Here is a 24,798-nt window from a genome sequence, read left to right as displayed (position 1 = left end):
CCCGGAATGTTTAGCTAAATTGCCAAACTTCCGCTCCAAGGTTAAAGGGCAATCTGGGCTATTATGTTTGTGATTCCGAGAAACAGAATATAGCTAGAAAGAACATGATTGGCTTCTGAAAATAGAATGTTGTTATTCTACTATTCTGTTTCTCGGAATCATTGACACATAGCCAGAGCTTGAAAACGTCATTTTGCAATCGACAGTCTACTGCGATGGAGTCTCTTTTGAAAAACCTCAAAAAGCAGGTAACTTGCTCGATCTGTTTGGATACTTACACCAAACCCAAGACAATAGCCTGTCTTCATACTTTCTGCCTTGAGTGCTTGAAGAAACACGCATTAACCAGCCAAAGACAAGGAAAATATCGTTGCCCTGACTGTCAGGAAGAGGTTGGCATCCCTGAAGGAAATCGTTTTGATAATTTGCCGACCAGTTTTCTACACATCAGTTTGTTAAGTCATCTTGCTGTTCGACAAAGCGTTGATGGAAGCAAGATCAACTGCGGTATTTGTAAGAAAAAGAGCGCTGAGATCAGTTATTGCTTTGATTGCGAAAAACTGTTGTGCCCTGACTGTGTAAACAATCATGAAACGTTTCAAGCTTTGTTCCAAGCTGCTGCCGCGGCGTTTGAAGGACACAAAGTCACACCAGTTAAACAGTTTCAAGCCCAAGACTACGAGGCCCTGTTAAAGCGAAAGTCCTTTTGCACTTTAGAGTACCACGAGAGAGAGGTAACCAGGTTTTACTGTCTTGAATGTCAAACTTGTGTTTGTCAAATTTGTATAAACACAGATCATAACAATCACAAATTTGATCCGCTTGAAAAAGCAGTGGATAGAGAGAAAGCCAACATCATGGCGGGCGTCGAGTTGATGGAAGGAAAGAGAAAAGTTTACAGTGATGTGATGCGCCAACTGGAAGAAACAGCGTCCAAGCTGGAAGATAATGTCATCAACGCTATAAATAAGGTTTCCGAAGTAGCTGATAAAATGCTCGCTACGATTCGAGAACGTGAGCAAGAAGCCATTACCGCCCTCAAGAATATAGGCAGGACGAGAACAGAGGAATTAAACTGTGCCAAGGAACAAGTACAGTCCTCGACCAAGCGAATCAAACATGCAGTTGGGTTTGCTAATAACCTGGTTCAAGGAAGCTTAAGCTTAGACATAATGCAAAGCAAGGAGAATTTGAAACAGCGGTTTGAAGATCTAAACAAGACCCCAGTCCCAGCAGTTCCGGTTAGTTCATTTGTGAAGTTTGTCTCAACTATTGCACCTGAGAGTTTAAGCCTGGGTTGGGAAACAGATGTACGTCTGTCTACAGAAGAAGCACTGACTGAAAATTTCCAAGGTGGTTTTGCACCCAATCTTCTCCCTGTGTTAGAGAGAAGCAATAGTTCCCAGGGAATGCCAGACCCTGCGGTATATCCCCCAGTACCCAAAGTGCTACCGGTGTTAAAGAGAAGTAACAGTTCCCATGGACTTCCCGACCCTGAGGTATCCCCTACAACAAGCTCGCCCCAACCAGGCAAGGTCAAGCAAGAAAAACCAGAATCTCCCCTGGATTTCTTTCTGTGCCATGAATCGATAGAAAAGGTATGACAATGATTTATTCACCAACACACGAATTCCTTAGATTTACATGTATTTTTGTCTTATCAGTATTCTGCAGAAACTCTCATTGGCAGCTAGCCAAACATCCCTTTCATTTCCATATACCCGTAGAAAATGACTACTCAGTCGCAATAATAACGAGTGCTCCAATCGGAGAGTGTAGTGTTTGAAATACATGTAGCAACTAAGATTGACACCTGTATTAAGCCGAAGCAGTTACCTTTTGACCATAAATAAATGCAACACAACATTGTCCTCCCTTGGACACGACGATAAGTTAATTTTACTGGCTTATCGCATTGCATTACTGTTGATGACAATTTAAATCGTGTTTTTTTCGCAATGTAGTGATTTCAGTTTAATTTTCGTTATAATCACAATATGCGAAATTTTCGCTTATTTCCCTCCTCCAACCATTTGACTGCTTATTTCTCTGCAGTTGAATAACAATAGTTGACAAACCAGTATAAAGTGGACTTGGAAATTTTCGGCCATTAAACTCTTCCAACTGACGAAGCCAAACCTATACAACCGTTAGTTAGTTCACAGTGAAGCAACAATTTCCACGTTAAAAAACAGAAAACCGCGGTAAACGTTTTCTTTTTTCAACAGATGGAATCAGCAGTGAAAGTATTGTTTTTTGCACTGCGAAGATTTTACACGGCACTCTCTCAACGAAAGTTTCATTCATGGAAGGAAACTGGCTTGGGAGATGTACAATTTGCGTGACGGTTTGTTGATGTCCGGAAAAGGTCGCGGCCGGTCATGTTGCTTTACAGTGCGAATACTCGAACCGGGACAGTTGGAACAAAATTAACCAATGACAACGTTAATCGAGAACAAAGAATGTCGACCTTTTTCGTTAACAGACCAATGACGTTCAAGAACGCAAACAATAGATTTACAGAAAAATTTGAAAACTCAACAACGTTGCAAATAGTTGCGGACCTCTCAGGAAACTCGTCTTGTTTTTGATTGGTTAGTTTCGATCCTTAATTTTCAAGAGGTCGTAGATAGAGATCGTGTTAGACAAGTTATACAAGATGTATGTTACAATATCGTCTTCGCGAAAAGTTTACAAATCAAACTACGAACCGTGAATTTTCTCTTCACGGCCAGGAGTTGTGAATTGAATATTCCACACTGTGTTCGCTCTTGTTTGAAAATTTTCACTCCGGAAATAAAATTAAGACTGTGAAATCAAATTCACGCCGTAATTATTTTCATTTCGCTCTAGCTTTTCGGACGTATACAAAACATGGACCCGGGTCCATGGACCACCCCTGTGGACCCGGTCCATGGACCACCTTGTGGACCCGGTCCATGGACCACCCCTGTGGACCACCCCTAATTTAAGTGTAGAATGGGGACAGGGTATGAATTGACGGCAGGTACCAAAACACAAAACAACGAAATGAAACAAAACCAAATTAGCGAAACCACTGAAACGACCAAAACGAAACCGCCGAAACGGTTGAAACGAGCGAAACGAAACATATTCAACTAGGACTCCGGTTAGTCTGTTTACGGTTAGCTGGTAAAGGTTTTGCTTGTTTCGGTGATTTTGTCTTGTTGTCTAGCAGAGTATTTTACTAAGCAAAAGGCAATTATGAAGGCTTTAGGTCGGGTAAAAATATTGACAATATTTGATTTAAAAAAACTGTACATTCGGCGGTTACATGCAATGTCTGAGACATGTCTAGATTTTATGCAAATTTGATCCGGTCACGTAATCAAACGTAAATATTCTTACGGCAGATTCTCTGTTTTTAAACATCGTTATTCTTTTGAAATAGATTTATAATGCTACAAAGAACTAAAACGAAATCTTCTTGTCTTTTGAGGCCGACTGTAAACAACGAAACGTACCAAAAATGAATATATTATGATTGCGTGCATGATCTATAATTTGCATAAAATACAGACATTGAATTCCCTTGGGGCCACATCGCACGTTCAAATTTTAGCGCTGTGACAGCCATGCTTTGAAAGAGCCAATCAAAAAAATTGAATTTTCTTACTTGGTCAGATCTCGCCTTCCGGCTTCGTCTACCCGCGAGATGCGGGAACGAGATTACTGTTTCAGTTGTTTCGGCGGATTCGTTTTGGTGGTTTAGCTTGTTTTGGTCGTTTCGTTTCGGTGGTTTCATTTCGTTGTTTTGGGTTTTGGTACCTGCCGTCAATTGATTTTCTTTCGAAAATTAGGGGTGGTCCACAGGGGTGGTCCATGAACCGGGTCCACAAGGTGGTCCATGGACCGGGTCCACAGGGGTGGTCCATGGACCCGGGTCCATGTTTTGTATACGTCCCTAGCTTTTCAGTTGCTTTGCTCTGTCTGTTGCCTTGAAATCGATGCGAGTCACTTCCTCGCCAATGTTAACAAATTGCTTTTACACCTTCGTATGACTTTGAAATTCACGAAAACAGAATACTTATATCGTCGGTCAATGCCGTATAACTGTCCACAAGTTACCACTTTACATTTTTTGACACGATTTGAGGCCACGTGAAATGTAAACATCAGGTCGAATGTTGTTTTCGCTTGTTTGCTCACGGACTCATTTTCTGTCGGTTATCTACTGTTACAACTTTGTAAACTCACGGTTTTCGTGAAAGAGGAGTTTGTTCCGTTTCGTCATTGAGTCTTCAATCTTTCTGTGGTTTTATAAAATTATCACAGGCTAAAGTCACTGAAACTTTTATGGGAGAAAATTCATTTCATGCGGCGAAAGCAAAATTGCCATTAATAAAATATGCAAGGTCAGTTGTCGCTGTGGCGGCATCCCAAATCTTTCTTGCCTTGTCTTTCGTCAGAAACAAAAAATAATCACAACAAACACGAGTATGTAACTTAGAAGAGTGAAAACAACTGACTTTTCAAACATGAAATCTAGAACGTTTCTATTCACTTTCTGCTCACGTGCGACATAAGACGTCCTTTGAAACAATTCCATCCCGTTTCGCGTCTTCGCGCTTGTCGTGAATAAAAGCGTCCTTCGTTATTCTTTACTGTGCTATCACCAACGAAGAGCAATACAATTTTATCAGAAAATTTCTTTTGAAGAATTTTTCAGCCTGTGAAAGCCAACTTTTGATTACGGTTTTACGAGCGCTACTGAAAATTCGGTGCAGTCAGTGAAAATTTAGGATCGAAACTATCCAATCAAATACAAGGCAAGTTTCCTGAGAGGTCCGCAACTGTTTCAAACGTTGTTGACTGTTTAAATTTTGTTGCAAATCTATTGTTTGCGGTCTTGGACGTTATTGGTCCATTTCTAAAAAAGGTCGCCATTCTTTGTTCTCAATTAGCGTTGTGATTGGTTAACTTTGTTCCAACTGTCCCGGTTCGAGTATTCGCACTGTAAATATTAATTTGGAAGCATTCACTTTTATGTTTGACAAATCAAAGAAACTTTACTTGCCAACTCTCTTTTTGACATGTTTTTGCCCCGGTTTTTGCTGTTTCTTTTCCGGCAAAAGACAAGAAATTCTTGCAGTTCGTACCTGGAAACGCGAGGATTTAAATCTTGCATATTAATAATTACATACGATCTTTTGAAAGTAGCCTGCGCCGTATATCGAGGATTTGGTGACACGTCCGGCTGCAACAACGCAGGCTATCTTTTGACATGAGTGGAATGCTTGTTCCACTTCAGTGCGCAATTGTTTACAGCTAGCGTTATCTCCGTAGCACTTTTCACCTCACAAACAAACTACAGCATGAGTGTAGTTCAAACACTACACTAAAAATGATGATGATGATAATTTTCTGACAACATGGTAAAATAGGTGTTTATTTTCATTAATGGCATAGCGTAAAAAGCAAATGCTTTACATCACTGCCACATGCAGCATGTGTGTTAAGTTAATTGTCAATCAGTTCATTATGGTAGAGCAACTGAAAGAACAATAGAGAACATTAGAGTGTTTTCCATTAATATGCAACTTTCAAGACCCCAGCCAGTGGCTGGAAGTGTTCATGATAGAAGTACTCACTATGTTAGTTACAAAATAAAGGCGTTATACAGTGAGGTCTTTTCAGTGGAACTGCCATGATACCATGTCTTCGCGGGAAAACCGGTCGTTTCACCTAAAATGAAGTCGATTCGCCTACACGATCTGAGATGTTTCGCCCACAATGAAGTCTAAATCTACACGATTTCAGATGCTTCGCCTACAAACTGAACTTATGACTCAGTGACAGCATGATACTGCTGATTTTCACTGTCACGCAATCAAAAAATAAATTCGAAACCATTCAACTACAGAAGCTATGAATTTCAAATATTATAGACGATAAATAGATAAACAATTTCTCCAGTTTCGGGTCTGTGCGGTGTACCGTTCGCGAGTTATTTTCCGAACCTTTCAACGCAAATTTATAAAGCTTAGTATGGAGACGCCATAACTGTGTCCTTCCGAGGGACACAGTAATGGCCGCCGTGATGTCAGAGAAACCATCTGGAACTCAATTCTGTTTACAACAGCGGCTATCCTTGGCTTAAAGGCTAGTACACTTTCACATAAACACCACTTATTATATCTGAAATGTTCAATCTGCACAAAATGGAAACGAAAGGCCTTTTTTTTAAACAAAACAGCTTTGTCACGGCACTCAGCTGGATGTCACATACGACGGAGAACTCAAATATTCAAAATGCTCTGTTTTAAAAACGAATGACACTATCGATCTGGAAATTTGCAAAAATATATGTTTTTAGTTGATCTTTCGCCTTATGACATGGAAAATTTACTAGGCCTAGTAAATTTTGATTTCAAAATTTTATGACGTAACAGGGGAAAAACTCGTGAAGTATACCTTGAAGTTTACCTTGACTCGATGGTATGCGTGTTATTTTTGCCGAAGCAAAAACGCTCAGACTAACATTATTTTCGTAGGTAACCCCAGGGCGCTAAAAAGGAAGCTTCCTTTTAAGTGCCCTGGTAACACCACTGTGCATGTTGCGAGAATATCCTTTCTCGGTCCCAGGCCTTGTTTCTTTCTTCCCTAGTTATAATCTCGTATACTCGATCAATCAAGCAATCGATAACATTTATTAATCGGGCATAAGGCCGATTCATGTTTTCTATCGTGGTCGATAGTCTCCTGTCGGCCAAAAAAGACGGGGATATAGCCTGGGCCTGCTACAAAACCGCTACGGGTCACGAATATCGCAATCGGTTTCATTTCAGTTTTGACAGTAAATCATTGCAGGCCGACACTCAGTCGACTTTTGGGTTAGTCTGCAATCAGGCCCTCTTCTTTGCTGCGGTGGGTTTGGGAAGACAGAGAAAAAAGGCTAATTATATAAGAGCAAGTACCATACCAATATTCATCATTGCAATTGTTTTCAATGACAAGTTCAAGCTATTTCTGAAAATAAAAAAGATAACGTCACTTATGTCACGCAATGTTTTTGTGGCAAACTACACGCTTTGCTGCTTTCTACAAAATAGCCGTGCGATCTGCCGGTACATTTTTTGAGCCGGACTCCACTTTAAAACTATTTTTTTATTTAGCAAGAGCTGTGTCGATTTTCATTTCTGCACAGTTGGCCGTCACAGTCGCCTGTCACAAAGAGTAGAATGCTTGCACACAATGCACAGCATGTTTTGGAAATATTTTAGATTTGGTTAGTAAAACACTTCTCAAGACTTCAGCAAAACATTGGCAATGTACCGTATTGGTACGAACTTGAATGGATTTTTTTACAAGATCGGTAAAGTTATCGATTGAAAAAGTTGACTTCAAAATGAAAACTTTGACTAATTAAATGATAATTGAATTTTATTATTATAACATTTTATCACGGCTTGCATACACAATGTCACGGCTTTGAAAGTCTTCAAATAATTCAAAGATTCCTTCCTTCCTTCTGATCTGATTGTTATTTTTTATGTATCAAATATTCAAGAAAGTGGTTCTCCAACACCTTGAGCAGTTTTCCTTTCATTGATTACATGACTGATTTAAACATGCAACCTACAGCAGCAACAGGAGGATTCCATCAGTGAAGAGAGTGAAATAGACGAGACAAGTTCAAACGATGACTGGTGTGCCGTGTGCCGTAATGGTGGAGATCAACTGCTTTGCTGTGACACTTGCCCACGAGTGTTCCACCTGCAGTGTCATGTGCCCTGCCTTCCCGCCCTTCCAAGGTATCTACATGTATAACTTATTATATTAGCAAATGCATGTTATTAACTTGAATTTCAAAAATGCGCGTCAATTTTATGCACCCTCATTTACATCTTAATTTCCAGGGTTCATTGGGTCGGATAATCTGCGAGCCATGCGAGCCATTTCGGTTAACCTAAATAACACATTGGTTAGCCTAAATAGCACTTCGGTTGGCCTAAATAGCACTCTGGTAAGCCTATAGTTAACTTAGGTAGCTTGCGGTTAGCCTTTTATTTGGATTTAGTATAATAGTAATTTCTGGCTCGCATGGCTCGTATGGCTCGCGAGTCATGCGAGTCATGCGAGTCATGCGAGCCATTCAGGTTAGCCTAAATAACACATTGGTTAGCCTACATAGCACTCCGGTTAGCCTTAATAGTATTCTGGTTAGCCTACAGTTGTAGTTATAGGTAGCTTGCGGTTAGCCTTTTATTGGGATTTGGGATTTCTGGCTCGCATGCCTCGCTGGCTTACATATTATCCTATCTCGGATTCATGTCATCTACATCTCCGTCAGAGTCAGCCGACACATCGTCATTTACTATTGATTTTTAAAATGTCATTAGATTCGTCCATGTACTTTCTGATGCAAAATGTCCATCGTCTTTCTGTCTTCCCATTTATGGTAATAAATCTCGAGTACGGTTTTTGAACGTTGCTGTTTTGTCTTGTGATAGGTGCAGGTTGCTTTAGAAAATATAACACATACCGTATTTACTCGAATAAGCGCCGCGGCGCTTATTAAATTTTTCGCACCTCAAATGCGGCGCTTATTCGAGGGCGGCGCTTATTTGAGGGCGGCGCTTATTTAAAATTTGGTCGCCACAATGAATCTCTTTTTTTACAGTAACTGAAAATAGCGTCTTTTGATTGTCAGTATTCGTCTCTTTCTAAAGAGAGAAGTGACGCTAGCTGTCCTGAGAAAGTTCGCGGCCTTTACAACATTCACAGAACAACGTACATGAACGTATTGTAAGAATTTTGGATAGAAAAACTAATGAGCGAGTGGTGAAACAATCACTTTGAACTGCAAAACATCGCTTTTAATGGAAAGAAATGTCCAACTTTGTTTTAGAGTTGCTTTGTAGTGTTGTTTTAAGGTTAAACGGAATTCCTCGAATAAGCGCCGCATCGGGACTGCGGCGCTTATTCGGGGGCGGCGCTTATTAACTTTTTTGTCCCAAATGCGGTGCTTATTCGAGGGCGGCGCTTATTCGGGGGCGGCGCTTATTCGAGTGAATACGGTAAAGCATCAAATTCGTGTTAATTAACACGAAAGAAAATAATTCTCATATATTAGTGCAGCTCTGTGTCAAGTTAACAGAGACTGACTTTATTTTTCTGCAGTGAGAGCCCATGGAGCTGTGGTTTATGTCAGCAAGTTGACTGGAAAGCATTAAAACAGAAAGGTGTGTTTGGTACATTTACCAATATTTGTGGGCTTGTTTCATTTACTAAATCCTTTTTACATCCCACGTCACCTTTTAAAATTATGGTATATTTAATATATGGTAATAGTAGATATGCAATCGAATAAACACATTTTATTCGATTGCATATCTTACAAAAACGTGCATTCTTCCATAGGGCCCGAGAACGTGCAATTCCCCTATTTATTACTATCATTGTCTTCCAATATCATTTTTATTTTTCCAGCAACCATGTTATTTGATAGATGATATCCACACAAAAGTTGCTCCAATAAACCTTCTTAACCGATTAACCAAAATCAAAAAAATGACACTGGTAGCGGGGGCAAGCAATTTTGTAACAATTTGTGAAAAAAAAATAAATAAAAAATTCTGCAAGTTCAAGTTCAAATTTTTACCCAATAGATAAGGAAAGCATCCATCCAGGCAATAAAAGGCGATCTCCATGCAATGGTCTGACAGAGTACGAGAGAAAGGTAATAGTTTTAAAAATGGTCCTGTAACCAGGTGGTTGATACCTACAAGAATCCGCTAAACCGCGATGATGGCGTGCATTTACCACACGAATTTCTAAATTTAGCCTTTAGGGACATGACATAATAAGTTCTATTTGCATATTATAAAAACGTGCTTTTTGTAAATTCGTTTATCACTTTCCCCTGATGGAGGCTTGAGTGCTAGCCGAAACGTTGGGACTTTTTACGGAAATTTTACGAACACCTCTTAACATTTTTTTTAAACCAGAGTAACGTTTATTTTTTATGATGAAGGTAATAGTTTGTTTGTTATCATCAGTTACTTCCCTGTCAGGAAAATCCTCTTGTCCTGGACGATCAGACGGAACTTTTTTGAGCCCTATGATTCTGTGCTGAGATTTAAAGTAATTCATACTGAAATAATTGCCTTTTAGAATTATATTCTTATCACCTGTTTTTTTTGAAATTTAAATTTATTGTTCAGTAATTTTATATTTATGAAGTCATGTAAGCTTTGTATTTATGAGTTCATCTTTCAGTAAAATAAAGTGTTTTTCTAAAACATTGATGTTTTTGTTTAAGATTTGTGAAAAGATCCTGCTTGAGCTGTTTTGTCACACAGACAGTACTGAATTTCAGCAGAGAGTTAATAGCAAATCGGTTGGTAGAACTATTCGATATAAATAATTACTTTTCCCTATGAAAATGTAATAATAATAATTATTAATTATTATTATTATTTTTAATATTATTAATATTCATTCATTCATTCATTCATTCATTCATTATTATTAAACTACCGAAAACAATGTTTGAAACTCCTTCAAAATTCGATTGATAGAAATCTTGGAAACGTTTCGTGGGTGTTTTGATTTCTGAAGTCGTATCAATGCAAAGGTAAACTCTGCGATTCTTTTGTGAAATTGTTGTAATTCCAGGCACAACACTGCGCTTGTTGCTGCCGCAGCGAGTGATCCTGAAGCGAACGAGCGAGGCAGCTCTCTAATCGGCAAAGGATTACTTAATGGGACCTTTAATCACTTTTTTTTACCAAACGCAAGGAATTGTGGTCGGCGGCAAGATCAAAGGCGCAAGGAATTGTGGTTATGTGCAAATGGAAGATTCACGATGCGGAGTTCAATGTGATCTCATCTCGTACCCAGGGTAGTAAACACATGAAACAGTTTGGGAAAATTTCAAAACTAAAGTAAACATGAGCTGGAGTTTCACTTCTCCTTAATTTTCTGTTGTGTTTATATCACGCTTTTAAAGTGGTTATTTTTTTTCTGTGCATGCAACTATGGTGTATCATTGCTGTGTCGACATGGTCTCATACAAAGCAATTGCACAACCAATCAGACCATGGATAACATGTATATGTTCAAAATTTATAAAATGCTGTGTGCATTTTTATGAATAAATCTAAAACAACATTCATTGTCTTTCTAATAGGCTCCTGATTACTACAAAGTCATCAAACATCCCATGAATTTATCAAATGTTCGTGCCAAGCTTCAAAGACAGAACCTTTCACACTACCAAACCTTTAGCGAGTTTGCTAGTGACTGCCGTCTTATATTTGATAACTGCGCAACATATAATGAAGTGAGTATGCACTGTTACAATAGTATAAAAGTTATCTTACAGCAAGGCGCCCAAAAGTGTGACCACTTTTAATTTATTCACACTCTTTCGTGCAGATTTAATCCAATCAGAAGTCAACTGCAAGCTATCCACGGCATTTGATTGGATTAAATCTGCACGAAAGAATGTGAATAAATTAAAAGTGGTCACACTTTTGGCCGCCTTGCTGTAATGTTTATTGTTATGTTCTTATTATGGTTTAAAAAATAAGGTCTCTACAAGCGGGGTAAAATTAAACCTCAACATGCACAATTTAATATTTTTATGCATTCTATTTCATTTCATAGGCCACATCTGAACATGGAATAATGGGGCGCAACCTAGAAGTGTATTTTGACACTGTGCTGAAAAAGTACATGCCTGATTTTGTAGAACAAAAACCAAAGAGAAAGAAAGATGAAGCAGCCGGTTGTTGTTAGAATTGAACATCCAAGCACTAGCACTAGTAATTATAATCATTGCAGTCAAGTTGAGAATGTTGTAAATAAATTATGCTAGTATTCTGAATATAATTATTGGTGTGCACAGCATTGTTAATTAGTGGCAGAATAGTATAATTAATTGTCTCAATTGAAACACTACTTTCATCAATTGGATTTATTATTTTTTTTTAACTTGTTGCTGTTTATTTCATTAGTTTTAGCACAAACAAAAATGTGCAGTTAAACTTGTTTTTAATTAAAATCATTTATGTACATTTCGCCGATAAAACTGTATTAAAAAATTAAGGTTAAAAGCAGTTAAAAACTATGACTAAACGTTTTTGATCTATTTGATCATCATCAGAGTGAAAATCTGCATGAAGCTTCATGCAGATCATCATCATCATCATCATCATCATCATCATCATCATCATCATCATCATCATCAACTCCTTTCCCCAACTGGGCAATAGGGCCGTATTCAACAGCAAGATAGCTACAAACTGAGTATGGCAACTACCAGTATCTACTGCAAGTTGATAATCAACTGTTTCACTGTACTTGTCCTGACTGCTGAAGCAAAGCAGTTTTTTCAATCTCTTTAGTTTGTTCATAAAGGCAAATAAAAATTTACACATGGTTGGACTTTTTATTATAATAGTCATATAACAAGATAAATATTAGAGTAGTCTTCCTATCTTTAGAAATATTCTGAACTAAAAAAAGTATAGTCCACAAGCCTTCAGTTTTTGTTAATTCGTAAATCTTGACACTGTCGAGATTAGAACTAAAGGCTGCTCCAAATATCTCAATAATCCACAACAAGATATTTTAACAAATTAGTTTGTTTTACATGGGAACGTTTTTCCATAGCTCTTCTGTGGCATACTGTAGAATTGTAATAGTAATCTCAAAAACACTGGAATTGAGGCCCATAGGGACTGGGTGGATTCTGTTGAGGGGGTTTCTTTTATATTTTAAGAGGCATTTTAAGCGCCGAAGCACAAAAAAGATGGTAAAAACATAACAATTGTAAGCCTTTTAAGCATTCATATCTGTCGGTTTTGAAACAAAATCTACAATAAAAGGTGTATAAAAGCGCAAGAAGAGGTACTTCGTGGGGGAGGGGCCTCTTGGCTGAAAATTTCATTGCTGTTTACAAGCTAAAAATAAGAAATTGGCGTTGGCACTATATCGAGAGTTGCTTAGTATATGAATGCTTGTAATCCTGCAAAGTTTGGTGCTTGTATCAAAAATCGCACATTTCAGGACTTAGCCTGCGAGCAGGCTCTCTATTTGGGGGCGACGTGAATATTGAACTCTTCGAGCGCCGAAGGCGCGATCCCGCGAGTGCCGAAGGCGCGAGTCGGCGAGCGAAGCTCGAGCAGTTCAATATTCACGTTGCCCCCGAATAGAGAGCCTGCTCGCAGGCTATTCAGGACTATAAGGGTGAACACTTCCGACGCTAGATAAACACCACTGTTCGACAAAATTGCTTTTAAATTTGATCTACTCACTCCAAAACTTCGCATGGGCATAGTTCGAAGACCATTCTTTTACTGCAGAAAATTTTTGATTCGCCTGCCTCTCTCCGCGATTTAAGAATACGGGGAAAATAACCATGGTCTGCAAACTTTTAGCTTTCTCCAACACCTTGAACCAGAGCAAGAGAGTGGACGCATTTGTAATTAACCTTGCCCTTCACGTGCAGCCTCACGCTATGATTGGGCGATGGTTGTCAGGGCGACGATACTTTTTTCCGTAGGGGAGGGAGGCAAAGGAGACATTATACATGTACGCTCAGCCTGAGCTTCCACAAGGAGATTTTGCCTCACAAAAATGTTTAGACTCACAGGTGTACGGAGAGGACAGAGCGTCATGTACTTTTGCCATATTAAATTGGAAAACAAGTTCACATTCCCACTCTTCCAAATTCGCGCGCTGTGTGTCAAGCGCCTTATTGCAGCGGCTTGTTTTGAATCAGTACACACGGAGCAACTTGTCACAGAGACCTGTCGCTGCGACTTGTCGCCAAGTGTGTCCCGACCCTTATTTGTGTGAGTACACATTTTGATTTTGTTGCTGCTACATGTCCCCGCTACACGTCCCTGCTACATGTCCCCTCAGTGTGAACAACACATGATTTTGTTGCTGCTACAAATTGTTGTGACATGTCCCTGCGTGGCTGCAACGCAAGCTAATACCATGTTATGTTCTGCTGGTTTAAAAATGCTGTTGTTCTATACACGTTTTACTCTAAAACCAATGTGGTAAACCGATGCTACGTACAAGCCCAAAATACAAAACAAATAAACCCTCTGAACTAGTCATTTATAGCCTATTTATTAAGTACGCCTCGGAATGTTCTGAATGTTGAGCAAACTTGTCAAACTTCCGCTCCAGGGTTAGAGGGCAGTCTGGGCTATTATACTGTTTGTGATTCCGAGAAACAGAAGACAGCTACAAAGCACATGATTGGCTGCTGAAAATAGAATGTTGTTATTCTACTATTCTGTTTCTCGGAATCATTGACATGCATAGCAAGCAGCCAAGGCTTGACAACGGGTGTGTTCATTATCATTTTGCAATCGACAGTCTGCTGCGATGGAGTCTCTTTTGAAAAACCTCAAAAAGCAGGTAACTTGCTCGATCTGTTTGGATACATACACCAAACCCAAGACAATAATTTATTTATTTATTTATTTATTAGATTTCCCAACATTACAAAAAATATTTACAACAAAAAAGATAAAATATATAATAATAATAAAAAAAATAGTGGGAGGATAACAGCAGGGGGAAACTGAATTCCCATGTAAAAGCTGTTATCCTAGATAAAGCTAAAAATTTACAAATAAATTTTCTAATGAATAAAATTAAAAAAAAAAAGAATTACGCTAATAACAATTTATCATACTAAGATAAGTTATATGTTCATATTGCTAAAACATTAAATGGCTTAACAGCTTTTTCTTAAATGAGCTCAATGATTGCGCCTCGAGGACATCACTCGGCAACGAATTCCAGTCGTTTATGTATCTATTAAAAAAAGAAAACTTAAAGTAATTAGTGCGAGCATAGTTTGGTCTTAATTTGAGCTTGTGATTGGATCTAGTACGAGATTCGCCTACTATGTCAAAGTACTTAGCAGCGTCGATGTCACAAAGTCCGAATATTATCTTATACACTTGCACCAAAGAAAGAAACTTTCTTCTTAGTTCCAGTGTGGGCCACTTAAGTTTATCAAGTCTTTGTTCATATGATAAGTCTGATCCGCATATTAATTTTGTCGCTCTTCGTTGGATTGCTTCAATTGATTTGACATGACTGACCAGGTAAGGATTCCACACAGGACAGCAGTATTCCAGTAATGGTCTAACTAGGGTTTTAAAAGCCACTTTAACCGCCGCTGGAGACTTAAATCCAAATGCTCTTCGAATCAATCCCATTACACGCCTTGCTTTGGCACAGATGGAGTTGATGTGGAAATCCCATGATAATGTTTCAGAGATAGTGACTCCAAGGTGCTTGTGATAATTGACAACTTCTAACTTCTTACTACCCAAGCTGTAGTCTTGATTGAGAGGATGTTTCTGTCTTGTAACGTGAAGTACACGACATTTCTCTTCATTGAGCTGAATTTGTGAAGCATCGCACCATTGCCTTATTGAAACCAGATCACTCTGAAAGAGTTGACAATCCTCTAAAGACGATATCTGCCGATGGAGAACACTATCGTCCGCAAAGAGATCCACGTTACAGCTGGAAACACTAGAAGGAATATCATTGATGTAAATCAGGAATAAAAGTGGTCCCAGAATACTCCCTTGGGGCACCCCCGATGTAACTTCTAGCCAATTAGATGCATGACTTTCAATAACCACTCTCTGCTTTCTTCCAACTAGAAGATTCTTAATCCAATCAAGTAACTGGCCTTTAATTCCATAGGTATTCAGTTTTGAAAAGAGATGTTGGTGAGAAACTTTGTCGAACGCCTTTGAAAAATCTAGAAACATAACATCTACTGCTCCATGTTTGTCCAATGTTGAAAACCAATGATGTAATAATTGTATCAACTGCGTGAGACAAGAGCGAAACTTCCTAAATCCATGTTGGTTGTCGCATAATAGACTTTGGTCAGTGAGAAAGGCCATAATGTGTTTGTGGATTAAGCGTTCCAATGTCCTAACAACAATACTTGTCAATGACACGGGACGAAATAACTTGTCTTCATACCTTCTGCCTTGAATGCTTAAAGAAACACGCATTAACCAGCCAAAGACAAGGAAAATATCGTTGCCCTGACTGTCAGGAAGAGGTTGGCAACTTGGCATCCCTGAAGGAAATCGTTTTGATAATTCAGGGGCACCCAATCGACTGTTTCGGTGAATATCTGTTCGGAAGACCTATAATCGACTGCGATTTTCGAATAAAAGTGTGTTGAAAAAACTGGAGATTTCTTGTCTCAAACTTTCGTGACATGGGGAAAGTAATGCCTGCAGTTTTCGGAGGGAGAAAAATGTCGTTTTGGGCACGAAAAAAGGCCAGCTACGATTTTCGAGAAGACAACAGCAGCTCGTAAATTCGGGTTATACTATTTCGTTCCCTAAAATTTTCTGAAGTTTGACAGTTCAGCTAGCGAATCCGAAAAGATGCACTTTTCTTAGTGTTTAAAATAAAGGCTTTATACGCACAAAAAGGTCACTTAAAACGTAGAAACGGTGTTCCGACACCTATAGTAAAATTTTCTCGTTGGGTGCCCCTGATAATTTGCCGACCAGTTTTCTGCACAATAGTTTGATGAGTCTTCTCGTCGTTCGACAAAGCGGCGATGGAAGCGAGATCAACTGTGGTATTTGTAAGAAAAAGAGCGCTGCTGAGATCAGCTATTGCTTTGATTGCGAAAAGTTGTTGTGCCCTGGCTGCGTAAACGCACACGACGCGTTCCAAGCTGCTGCCGCGGCGTTTGAAGGACACAAAGTCACGCCAGTTAAACAATTTCAAGCCCAAGACTACGAGGCCTTGTTAAAGCGAAAGTCCTTTTGCTCTCAGCAGTACCACGAGAGAGAGGTAACAAAGTTTTACTGCCTTGAATGTCAATCTTGTGTTTGTCAAATTTGCATAAACACAGATCATAAGAATCACAAAGTTGATCCACTTGAAAAAGCAGCCGATTGCGAGAAAGCCAACATCATGGCGGGCGTCGAGTTGATGAAAGAAAAAAGAAAAATTTACAGTGATGTGATGCGCCAACTGGAAGAAACAGCTTCAAAGCTGGAAGCTAATGTCAACATCGCTATACGTGAAGTTTCCGAAGCAGCCGAAAAAATGATCGCCAAGATTCGAGAACGCGAGCAGGAGGCCATTACCGCCCTCAAGAATACACACGGATCGAGAACGGAGAAATTAGACTGTGCCAAGAAACAAGTAAAGTCCTCCACCAAGCAAATCGACCAAGCCATTCAGTTTGCTAATAACCTAGTTCAAGGAAGCTCAAGCCTGGACATTATGCAAAGCAACAAGAATTTGGAACAGCGATTTAAAGATCTTAACAAGACCCCATTCCCAGCACTTCCGGTTAGTTCATTTGTGAAGTTTGTCTCGACTATTGCACCTGAGAGTTTAGGCCTGGGTTTCATGGCAACCAGCGAAACAGATGTACATCGATCCACGTTAGAAGGGCTGACTCAGGATTCTCAAGCTGGAGTAGAAACCGAGTTTGTGGTCTGTCCTAAACTGTCTGAAGAAGAACTGACGAGTGAAGCTCAACATAAATTTCTCGTTGCAGTGCTCGTGGAACCCGCCGAAAAAATGGACAGTTTGATTGTTTGTGAAAAAGAAGATGGAAATTTCCAAGTGAAATTTGTCCCAAAAGTACCAGGCACCTACAACATTACAGTAAAGACTAGTTGTACCTATCGGTAAGTGCCAACGAGCGAAATACTCATGTTTGTTCATAAGAACAGATATTGAATGATTTTTGATAGAACTATATTTGAAATGACCACTGTTATGGTAAATTGTATGCAATAAAAGGGCTATTTCTCTGGTGTTCATAAATGACACAGGCTTGTTAGCCTGCGTAGCAGGCGCCGTAGTTTCCACACAGGTAGCCCAAGCTCCTAAAGGAGCCGTCAACATATAGACCACATACGACATTGCGTAATAGCGTTATTATAAGGGTTTGTATGGGAATATAACGATCGTAAAAAATAATTCAAAATAGAGGAAAAGTATCCAATAAAATTCACTTAACTATCCTCTTCTGTCTATATCTTGTGTTTCTATGCCGTTTGGAGGCGATTTGAAGCCATTTCAGTGGGTTTTAGGTTCGCTGGTTTCCTATCATTTAAGGGTTTGTATGGGAACATAACGATCGTAAAAAAATAATTCAAAATAAAGGGAAAATATCCGACAAAATCGACTTACCTATCCTCTTCTATGTAAATCTTTTGTTTCTATGCCGTTTGGGGGCGTTTTGAAGCGATTCCAGTGGGTTTTAGGTTCGCTGGTTTCCTCTCTATATATAATTCCTATATAGAGAGGAAACCAGCGAACCTAAAACCCACTGGAATCGCTTCAAAACGCCCCCAAACGGCATAGAAACAAAAGATTTGCATAGAAGAGGATAGGTAAGTCGATTTTATCGGATATTTTTCCCTTTATTTTGAATTATTTTTTACGATCGTTATATTCCCATACAAACCCTTAAATGATAGGAAACCAGCGAACCTAAAACCCACTGAAATGGCTTCAAATCGCCTCCAAACGGCATAGAAACACAAGATACAGACAGAAGAGGATAGTTAAGTGAATTTTATTGGATATTTTTCCTCTATTTTGAATTATTTTTTACGATCGTTATATTCCCATACAAACCCTTATAATAACGTTATTACGCAATGTCGTATGTGGTCTATATGTTGACGGCTCCTTTAGGAGCTTGGGCTACCTGTGGTTTCCAGCGCGCGTATTCTCGCGATCGCGCACTCTTTTAAACACACTAAAAAACGTACACAGATGTCTGCTACGCTAACTTGAACGGTCAAGGATTATTTGGAGACAAAATTTTTATTCAAGTTATCATTACATTTGCCGTTAGAAGCAAACAACTTTTGACTTCCTTGTGTATATGACATGCAGTAATTTTAGTGAGAGTCGCTTTGAATTGATGTTATTCCTACGCGGAGCGAAAATGCGTGCCAAATAAAATATAAACGGTATTTGATTTGGAATAAATCATCGGTCAAAAATTACTATAAACACAATCAACACTAAAAGGAAGCATTTACCCGACTTCAGCATTCTCATAAGTCAAGAAAACTCTATTTGAAGTCAACAGTCCGTTTTGATTTTCATGTCTCTCTCTTCGATCGTAAACTAGTTAAAGGACTCCAAAGTCGAAAGATTATTTCATCGCTTTGAAGACCTTGATGTTTATGTTTTTGGCGGTCGAATATTCTGTAGGGTATTCTCTTTCGATTTATAGTTCCCTAAAGGTGTATTTATCGGTAAAGGGATGAATGGCCACATTAAAAATTTTAACAGCGAGCCGCGTGGACGCCATTTTGGTCATTTGCTCTCTAGCAAGGAGTGAGAGACTGGAAACCAGTTGGTGAGAACAATACAACCCAAATATGGGGTTTACTTACACCCAAATATGGTAAAAAAAAGTCCCTTACGCAGAACGTAAGATTTTCTCTGCCTATACACTCATACGCACATGGCTCTATGATTCTGCCGCCTCGACAGCCTCACCTCTTGGCTCGGCTGTCTCGTTGGCAATAAATGGCGACAAACTTGCTAACAGTCCTTTCACTGTTCAGGTGAAGGAACGACGGCTTGATATTGTGGGTGAGTTAGATTTAAAAGGAGAAATTTCTCAAAATCCACGTGGGATTGCTGTTAACAGTAAAGGGCTGATCGCTGTGGCCGACTGTGAACAGAACTGTGTCCTAACATTTGACAAGGAAGGCAAGTTTGAGCGAAAACTTGGCTGCTATGGAAAGAATCCTGGACAGTTTAACAATCCATATGGTGTCACATACCTGAATGATGACGAGATTCTGGTGGCAGATGAAATGAATCGCCGCATTCAACAATTCAATGTACAAACAGGGAACTTTGTGAAGAGCTTTGGAAAGCACGGCACAGGAGAGGGCGAGTTTAAGAATCCATTAAGTGTTTGTATGGATGGTAAAGGACATGTTGTTGTAGCCGATTGCGGGGACAACAGAATCCAGGTTTTAACAAAGGATGGCAAACCTGTGTTTAAATTTGGAGATAGCGGCGTAGGAAAGCTCGACGAACCCGCTGGATGCATTTATTACAAAAACATGTTCATTGTATGTGATACAGACAACCATTGTTTGAAAGTCTTTGACATTTCAGGGACGTTTTTGTACAAGTTTGGAGAAGCAGGCGAGGCTGACGGACAGTTGTCCTCTCCTTGGGGTTTGTGTGTTGAGAAATGTGGCGATCATCAGAATCTTCTTGTGTGCGACTTATACAATTATCGCATTCAACAGTTTACATTAGAAGGTTGTTTTACTGGCAAAACTGTTTCTAAGATAGGAAAACCGAGAGCGATAGTTACAACAACAGATGGTCGCATTTTGGTTTCAGACTCGGAAAAGAAAAAGATTTACATCCTAAAATAACTGGAAAATGAAAACGTAATAAAAGAACTTTATCAGGCCTCAGTCAAAACTGAAAAGTAACTGAGTTCTATCAGCAAGCAAGCACCATCAAGTATAAGAACGATAGCCATATTCTTGGCTAGATTTACTGGCTTTACACTCTTTTTTTATAAGAATACAGTTTTTCCGACCCAGGCTGAATATTCGTATTTTTCTGCCGATTTTAGGCTGAAAATATTCTTATGAACATTCTTAGAAAATACCGTTTGACATTTCCGTTTTAGCAAGTATTGGCTTGGGTAATCAATTACAAGTGTTCGGTGTCCAGTTCTGTATCGTGTTACATTGTGCATATGTACCATTGCTTTTCGTTGCAGCCTGGCCGTTTTGACTTTAAACAAAGCATTCCTCACAGAGATAAAGTGACGGAAATAAAAATACCTGATTTTGTTTCAACTAAAAACTATATTCTTTTCAAAATCTCAGCCTCGGGTTTATTCTTAAAATATTCTTAAAAATTCGCAAATTTCAGCCTCGATATTCTTATAAACTAGATTCTTATAAAATAAAAAGAGTGTATATTTATAGTGACCCAGTGATAATGCTGGAATTTCAAATAGAATTGAAAGTATTTTTTGATCTTTGTGGAGATTTAGAAGTAGTTTAGTTCCAAACGAACACAATTCAGGTGAAATAAATCATTATTTTTCGTGTACATAATTCTCTTTCTGCTTAGAGTGATGGGAATGATGTATTTGTGACTTTGTTTATGCTTTGGGGATGTGCAAGGAACAATTTCATTTTGTTTTAGTTATTCTGATGCCAATGGGCTTTTGCTGTTCCGTAATGGTTCTTGTTTGGTTGACCACGTTTTGTGAGTTCGATTACCGAACGGAATCGAACGATAGGTGTTCGATTGGATTCGTTTACCGAACGTTTCTTCGGATGCGCCGGACACTGATGGTTTCGTCAGATACTCAGATTTTATCGTTTGAATGGCTTGTTCAGGAAAATCAAATTACGATAAGATAGAATGCACGCAACGATAAATTCTGCTAAAAACATATTAAGGACTGCTACAGTCTACATGATTTTTTTTCGCAGTTTATTGAAACCCTTCCAATAAAAGACAAATTACCATTCGATTTATACTGTCAAATTGAATCATATTATCTGTGCAGTGGTTCGTCACGCAATCTTTTCACCACGACAAACTATACCTCTCTTACTCTTCCTATCCTCTTCATTCCTAGTGAGTCATAAAGCATAGTGCGCTGACAATCTTGGTCTTTAGCCACTGTCCGACTTTCATTTCCCTGGTGGTATCTGTCACATGTCGAACGTACTCTCCTAACAACTAGTATATGGCTCATTTATACAATACGCCTCGGAATGTTTAGCAAACTTGTCAAACTTCCGCTCCAAGGTAAGAGGGCAATCTACGCTATTATACTGTTTGTGATTCCGAAAAACAAAGCACATGCATGATTGGCTGCTGAAAATAGAATTTTATTCAAATTCTAGTATTCTGTTTCTCGGATATAAACATAGCAAAGGCTTGACAACGGGGTGTGTTCATTATCATTTTACAATCGACAGTCTGTTGCGATGGAGTCTCTCTTGAAAAACCTCAAAAAACAAGTTACTTGCTCGATTTGTTTGGATAAATACACCAAACCCAAGACGATACCTTGTCTTCATACCTTCTGCCTTGAATGCTTGAAGAAACAAGCATTAACCAGCCAAAGACAAGGAAAATATCGTTGCCCTGACTGTCAGGAAGAGATTGGCATCCCTGAAGGAAATCGTTTTGATAATTTGCCGACCAGTTTTCTACACAATAGTTTGATGAGTCTTCTCGTCGTTCGACAAAGCGGCGATGGAAGCGAGATCAACTGTGGTATTTGTAAGAAAAAGAGCGCTGCTGAGATCAGCTATTGCTTTGATTGCGAAAAGTTGTTGTGCCCTGGCTGCGTAAACGCACACGACGCGTTCCAAGCTGCTGCCGCGGCGTTTGAAGGACACAAAGTCACGCCAGTTAAACAATTTCAAGCCCAAGACTACGAGGCCTTGTTAAAGCGAAAGTCCTTTTGCTCTCAGCAGTACCACGAGAGAGAGGTAACAAAGTTTTACTGCCTTGAATGTCAATCTTGTGTTTGTCAAATTTGCATAAACACAGATCATAAGAATCACAAAGTTGATCCACTTGAAAAAGCAGCTGATGGCGAGAAAGCCAACATCATGGCGGGCGTCGAGTTGATGAAAGAAAGGAAAAAAGTTTACAGTGATGTGATGCGCCAACTGGAAGAAACAGCGTCCAAGCTGGAAGATAATGTCAACACCGCTATACGTGAAGTTTCCGAAGCAGCCGAACAAATGATCGCCAAGATTCGAGAACGCCAGCAGAAGGCCATTACCGCCCTCAAGAATACACACGGATCGAGAACGGAGAAAGTAGACTGTGCCAAGAAACAAGTAAAGTCCTCGACCAAGCAAATCGACCAAGCCATTCAGTTTGCTAATAACCTAGTTCAAGGAAGCTCAAGCTCGGATATTATGCAAAGCAAGAAGAATTTGGAACAGCGATTTGAAGATCTTAACAACTAACAAGACCCCAGTCCCAGCACTTCCGGTTAGTTCATTTGTGAAGTTTGTCTCGACTGTTGCAGCTGAGAGTTTAAGCCTGGGTTTCATAAAAATAAGCGATATTTGCCTGTCTACAGTAGAAGGACTGACTGGAAATTTCCAAGCTGGTGTAGAAGCAGAGTTTGTGGTCTGTCCTAACGAAGAACTGACAAGTGAACTTCAACATAAATTTCACGTTGAAGTGCTCGTGGAACCCGCTGAAAAAGTGGACAGTTTGATTGTTTGTAAAAAAGAAGATGGAAATTTCCAGGTGAAATTTATACCAAAAGTACCAGGCAGCTACAACATCACAGTAAAGATAAATGGCGACAAACTTGCTAACAGTCCTTTCACTGTCCAGGTGAAGGAACGACGGCTTGATGTTGTGGGCGAGTTGGATTTAAAAGGAGAAATTCCTCAAAATCCACATGGGATTGCTGTTAACAGTAAAGGGCTGATCGCTGTAGCTGACCGAGAAACAAACTGTATCCTCGTATTTGATAATGAAGGAATGTTTGTGCGAAAATTTGGCTGGTATGGAGAGAAAGCTGCTGGGAGGCTTAACCGTCCGAAAGGAATTACATATTTGAACGATGACGAAATTTTGGTGGCAGATGAATTGAATAACTGCATTCAACAATTCAATGTACAGACAGGGAACTTTGTGAAAAGCTTTGGAAAGCACGGGGCAGGAGAGGGCGAGAGTAAGAATCCACTAAGCGTTTGTATGGATATGGTGAAGGATATGTTGTTGTAGCCGACTTCAACAACAACAGAATCCAGGGTTTAACCAAGGATGGTAAACCTGTGTTTAAATTTGGAGATAGCGGCGTAGGAAAGCTCAACAATCCCACTGGATGCATTTGCTACAAAAACATGTTCATTGCATCTGACAGCTTCAATCACTGTTTGAAAGTCTTTGATGGTTCAGGGAAGTTTTTGTACAAGATTGGAGAAGCAGGCAAGGCTGACGGACAGTTGTACTATCCTTGGGGTTTGTGTGTTGAGAAATATGGCAACCGCGTGAGAATCTTCTTGTATGTGACAATGACAATGGTCGCATTCAACAGTTTACAATGGAAGGTTGTTTTACTGGCAAAACTGTTACTAAGATAAGAGAACCAAGAACAATAGTTACAACAACAGATGGTCGAATTTTAGTTTCAGACTCGAAAAAGAAAAAGATTTACATCCTAAAATAACTGGCAAATGAAAATGTAAATAAAGACTTTTATCAGGCTTCAGTCAAAACTGAAGAGTAACCGAATTCTATCAGCAAGCAAGTACTATCAAGTGAGAACGGTAGTTAAATTCTCGGCTAGATTCACTGGCTTTATATTAGTGACACAGTTGAGATAAGGCTAATGATGATTGAATTTTAAAGTATGTATCAGGAATTGCATTCATAATCCCTCTTTTAGGTTAGGAATAACTTATAATTATGTGGCCAAGTGAAAGAGTTATGTAGTAAGCATCATTCTCGTCCCCATAGCCCTTTCGTTTCTCTTAGCCGGTTTTGGCAAGAGAAAACGAAGGGCTCTGGGGACATAGGAATTTTGAATTAATTCGAATTTTTTTGATTGGCTGTTTGAAACAAAGAATTCCTAAACGGAAGTCGACAACGTAACGACTCTCTTTTGAAACGTCATGACTGCATACATGAAGATCGGAAGTCCAAGAATCTTGGACCCCTTCGTTTTCTCGTGCCAAGGACCAGCCGGCTAAGAGAAACGAAAGGGGTATGGGGACGAGAATGAGTGATGAG

General features: G+C 39.3%; 4 protein-coding genes and 1 pseudogene across 7 annotated transcripts in view; all 5 read left to right on the top strand.

Moving 5' to 3' along the window:
• LOC144631610 (transcription intermediary factor 1-alpha-like) overlaps positions 1–12,784 on the top strand; it is a 75,307-nt gene extending 62,523 nt beyond the window's left edge. For 2 of the 3 annotated variants that reach the window (XM_078490088.1, XM_078490087.1), the window contains exon 7: positions 11,635–12,783. In XM_078490088.1, the coding sequence (XP_078346214.1) occupies positions 11,635–11,766 (132 nt within the window). In that variant the 3' untranslated portion in view covers positions 11,767–12,783. Of the gene's footprint in view, positions 1–11,634 lie in introns of all 3 variants that reach the window. The other variant, XR_013566776.1, reaches the window with a different exon arrangement.
• Positions 1–24,798, top strand: part of LOC144631613 (E3 ubiquitin-protein ligase TRIM45-like) — a 187,151-nt gene that overhangs the window by 24,214 nt on the left and 138,139 nt on the right. The gene's annotated exons all lie outside the window — the stretch shown is intronic.
• LOC144631617 (E3 ubiquitin-protein ligase TRIM56-like) lies at positions 56–9,703 on the top strand. Of its 2 annotated transcripts, XR_013566779.1 has the most exons (5): positions 56–1,598; positions 7,606–7,775; positions 7,881–7,987; positions 9,145–9,206; positions 9,633–9,703. XR_013566779.1 is itself a non-coding variant. In XM_078490097.1 (3 exons), the coding sequence occupies exons 1-3, from the start codon at positions 216–218 to the stop codon at positions 7,897–7,899; spliced, it is 1,572 nt and encodes a 523-aa protein (XP_078346223.1). In that variant the 5' UTR covers positions 56–215; the 3' UTR covers positions 7,900–8,006. The 2 variants fall into 2 exon arrangements, 1 of the variants encoding a protein (XP_078346223.1); XM_078490097.1 differs by lacking the exons at positions 9,145–9,206; positions 9,633–9,703 and having other exon boundaries at positions 7,881–8,006.
• LOC144633416 (E3 ubiquitin-protein ligase TRIM45-like) lies at positions 16,250–20,500 on the top strand. Its single transcript, XM_078492294.1, has 3 exons — positions 16,250–16,258; positions 16,486–17,672; positions 19,553–20,500. Exons 1-3 carry the CDS (start codon positions 16,250–16,252, stop codon positions 20,427–20,429), a joined length of 2,073 nt encoding a protein of 690 aa, XP_078348420.1. The 3' UTR covers positions 20,430–20,500.
• LOC144632772 (E3 ubiquitin-protein ligase TRIM45-like) lies at positions 21,960–24,498 on the top strand (annotated as a pseudogene).

This window comes from Oculina patagonica, chromosome 12 (assembly GCF_052425735.1).
Source record: "Oculina patagonica isolate OP01 chromosome 12, crgOcupat, whole genome shotgun sequence".
In the NCBI taxonomy this organism is placed as follows: Eukaryota; Metazoa; Cnidaria; class Anthozoa; order Scleractinia; family Oculinidae; genus Oculina; species Oculina patagonica.
The sequence above is the reverse complement of the archived record's forward strand: the minus strand, read 5'-3'. Positions and strand labels throughout refer to the sequence as shown.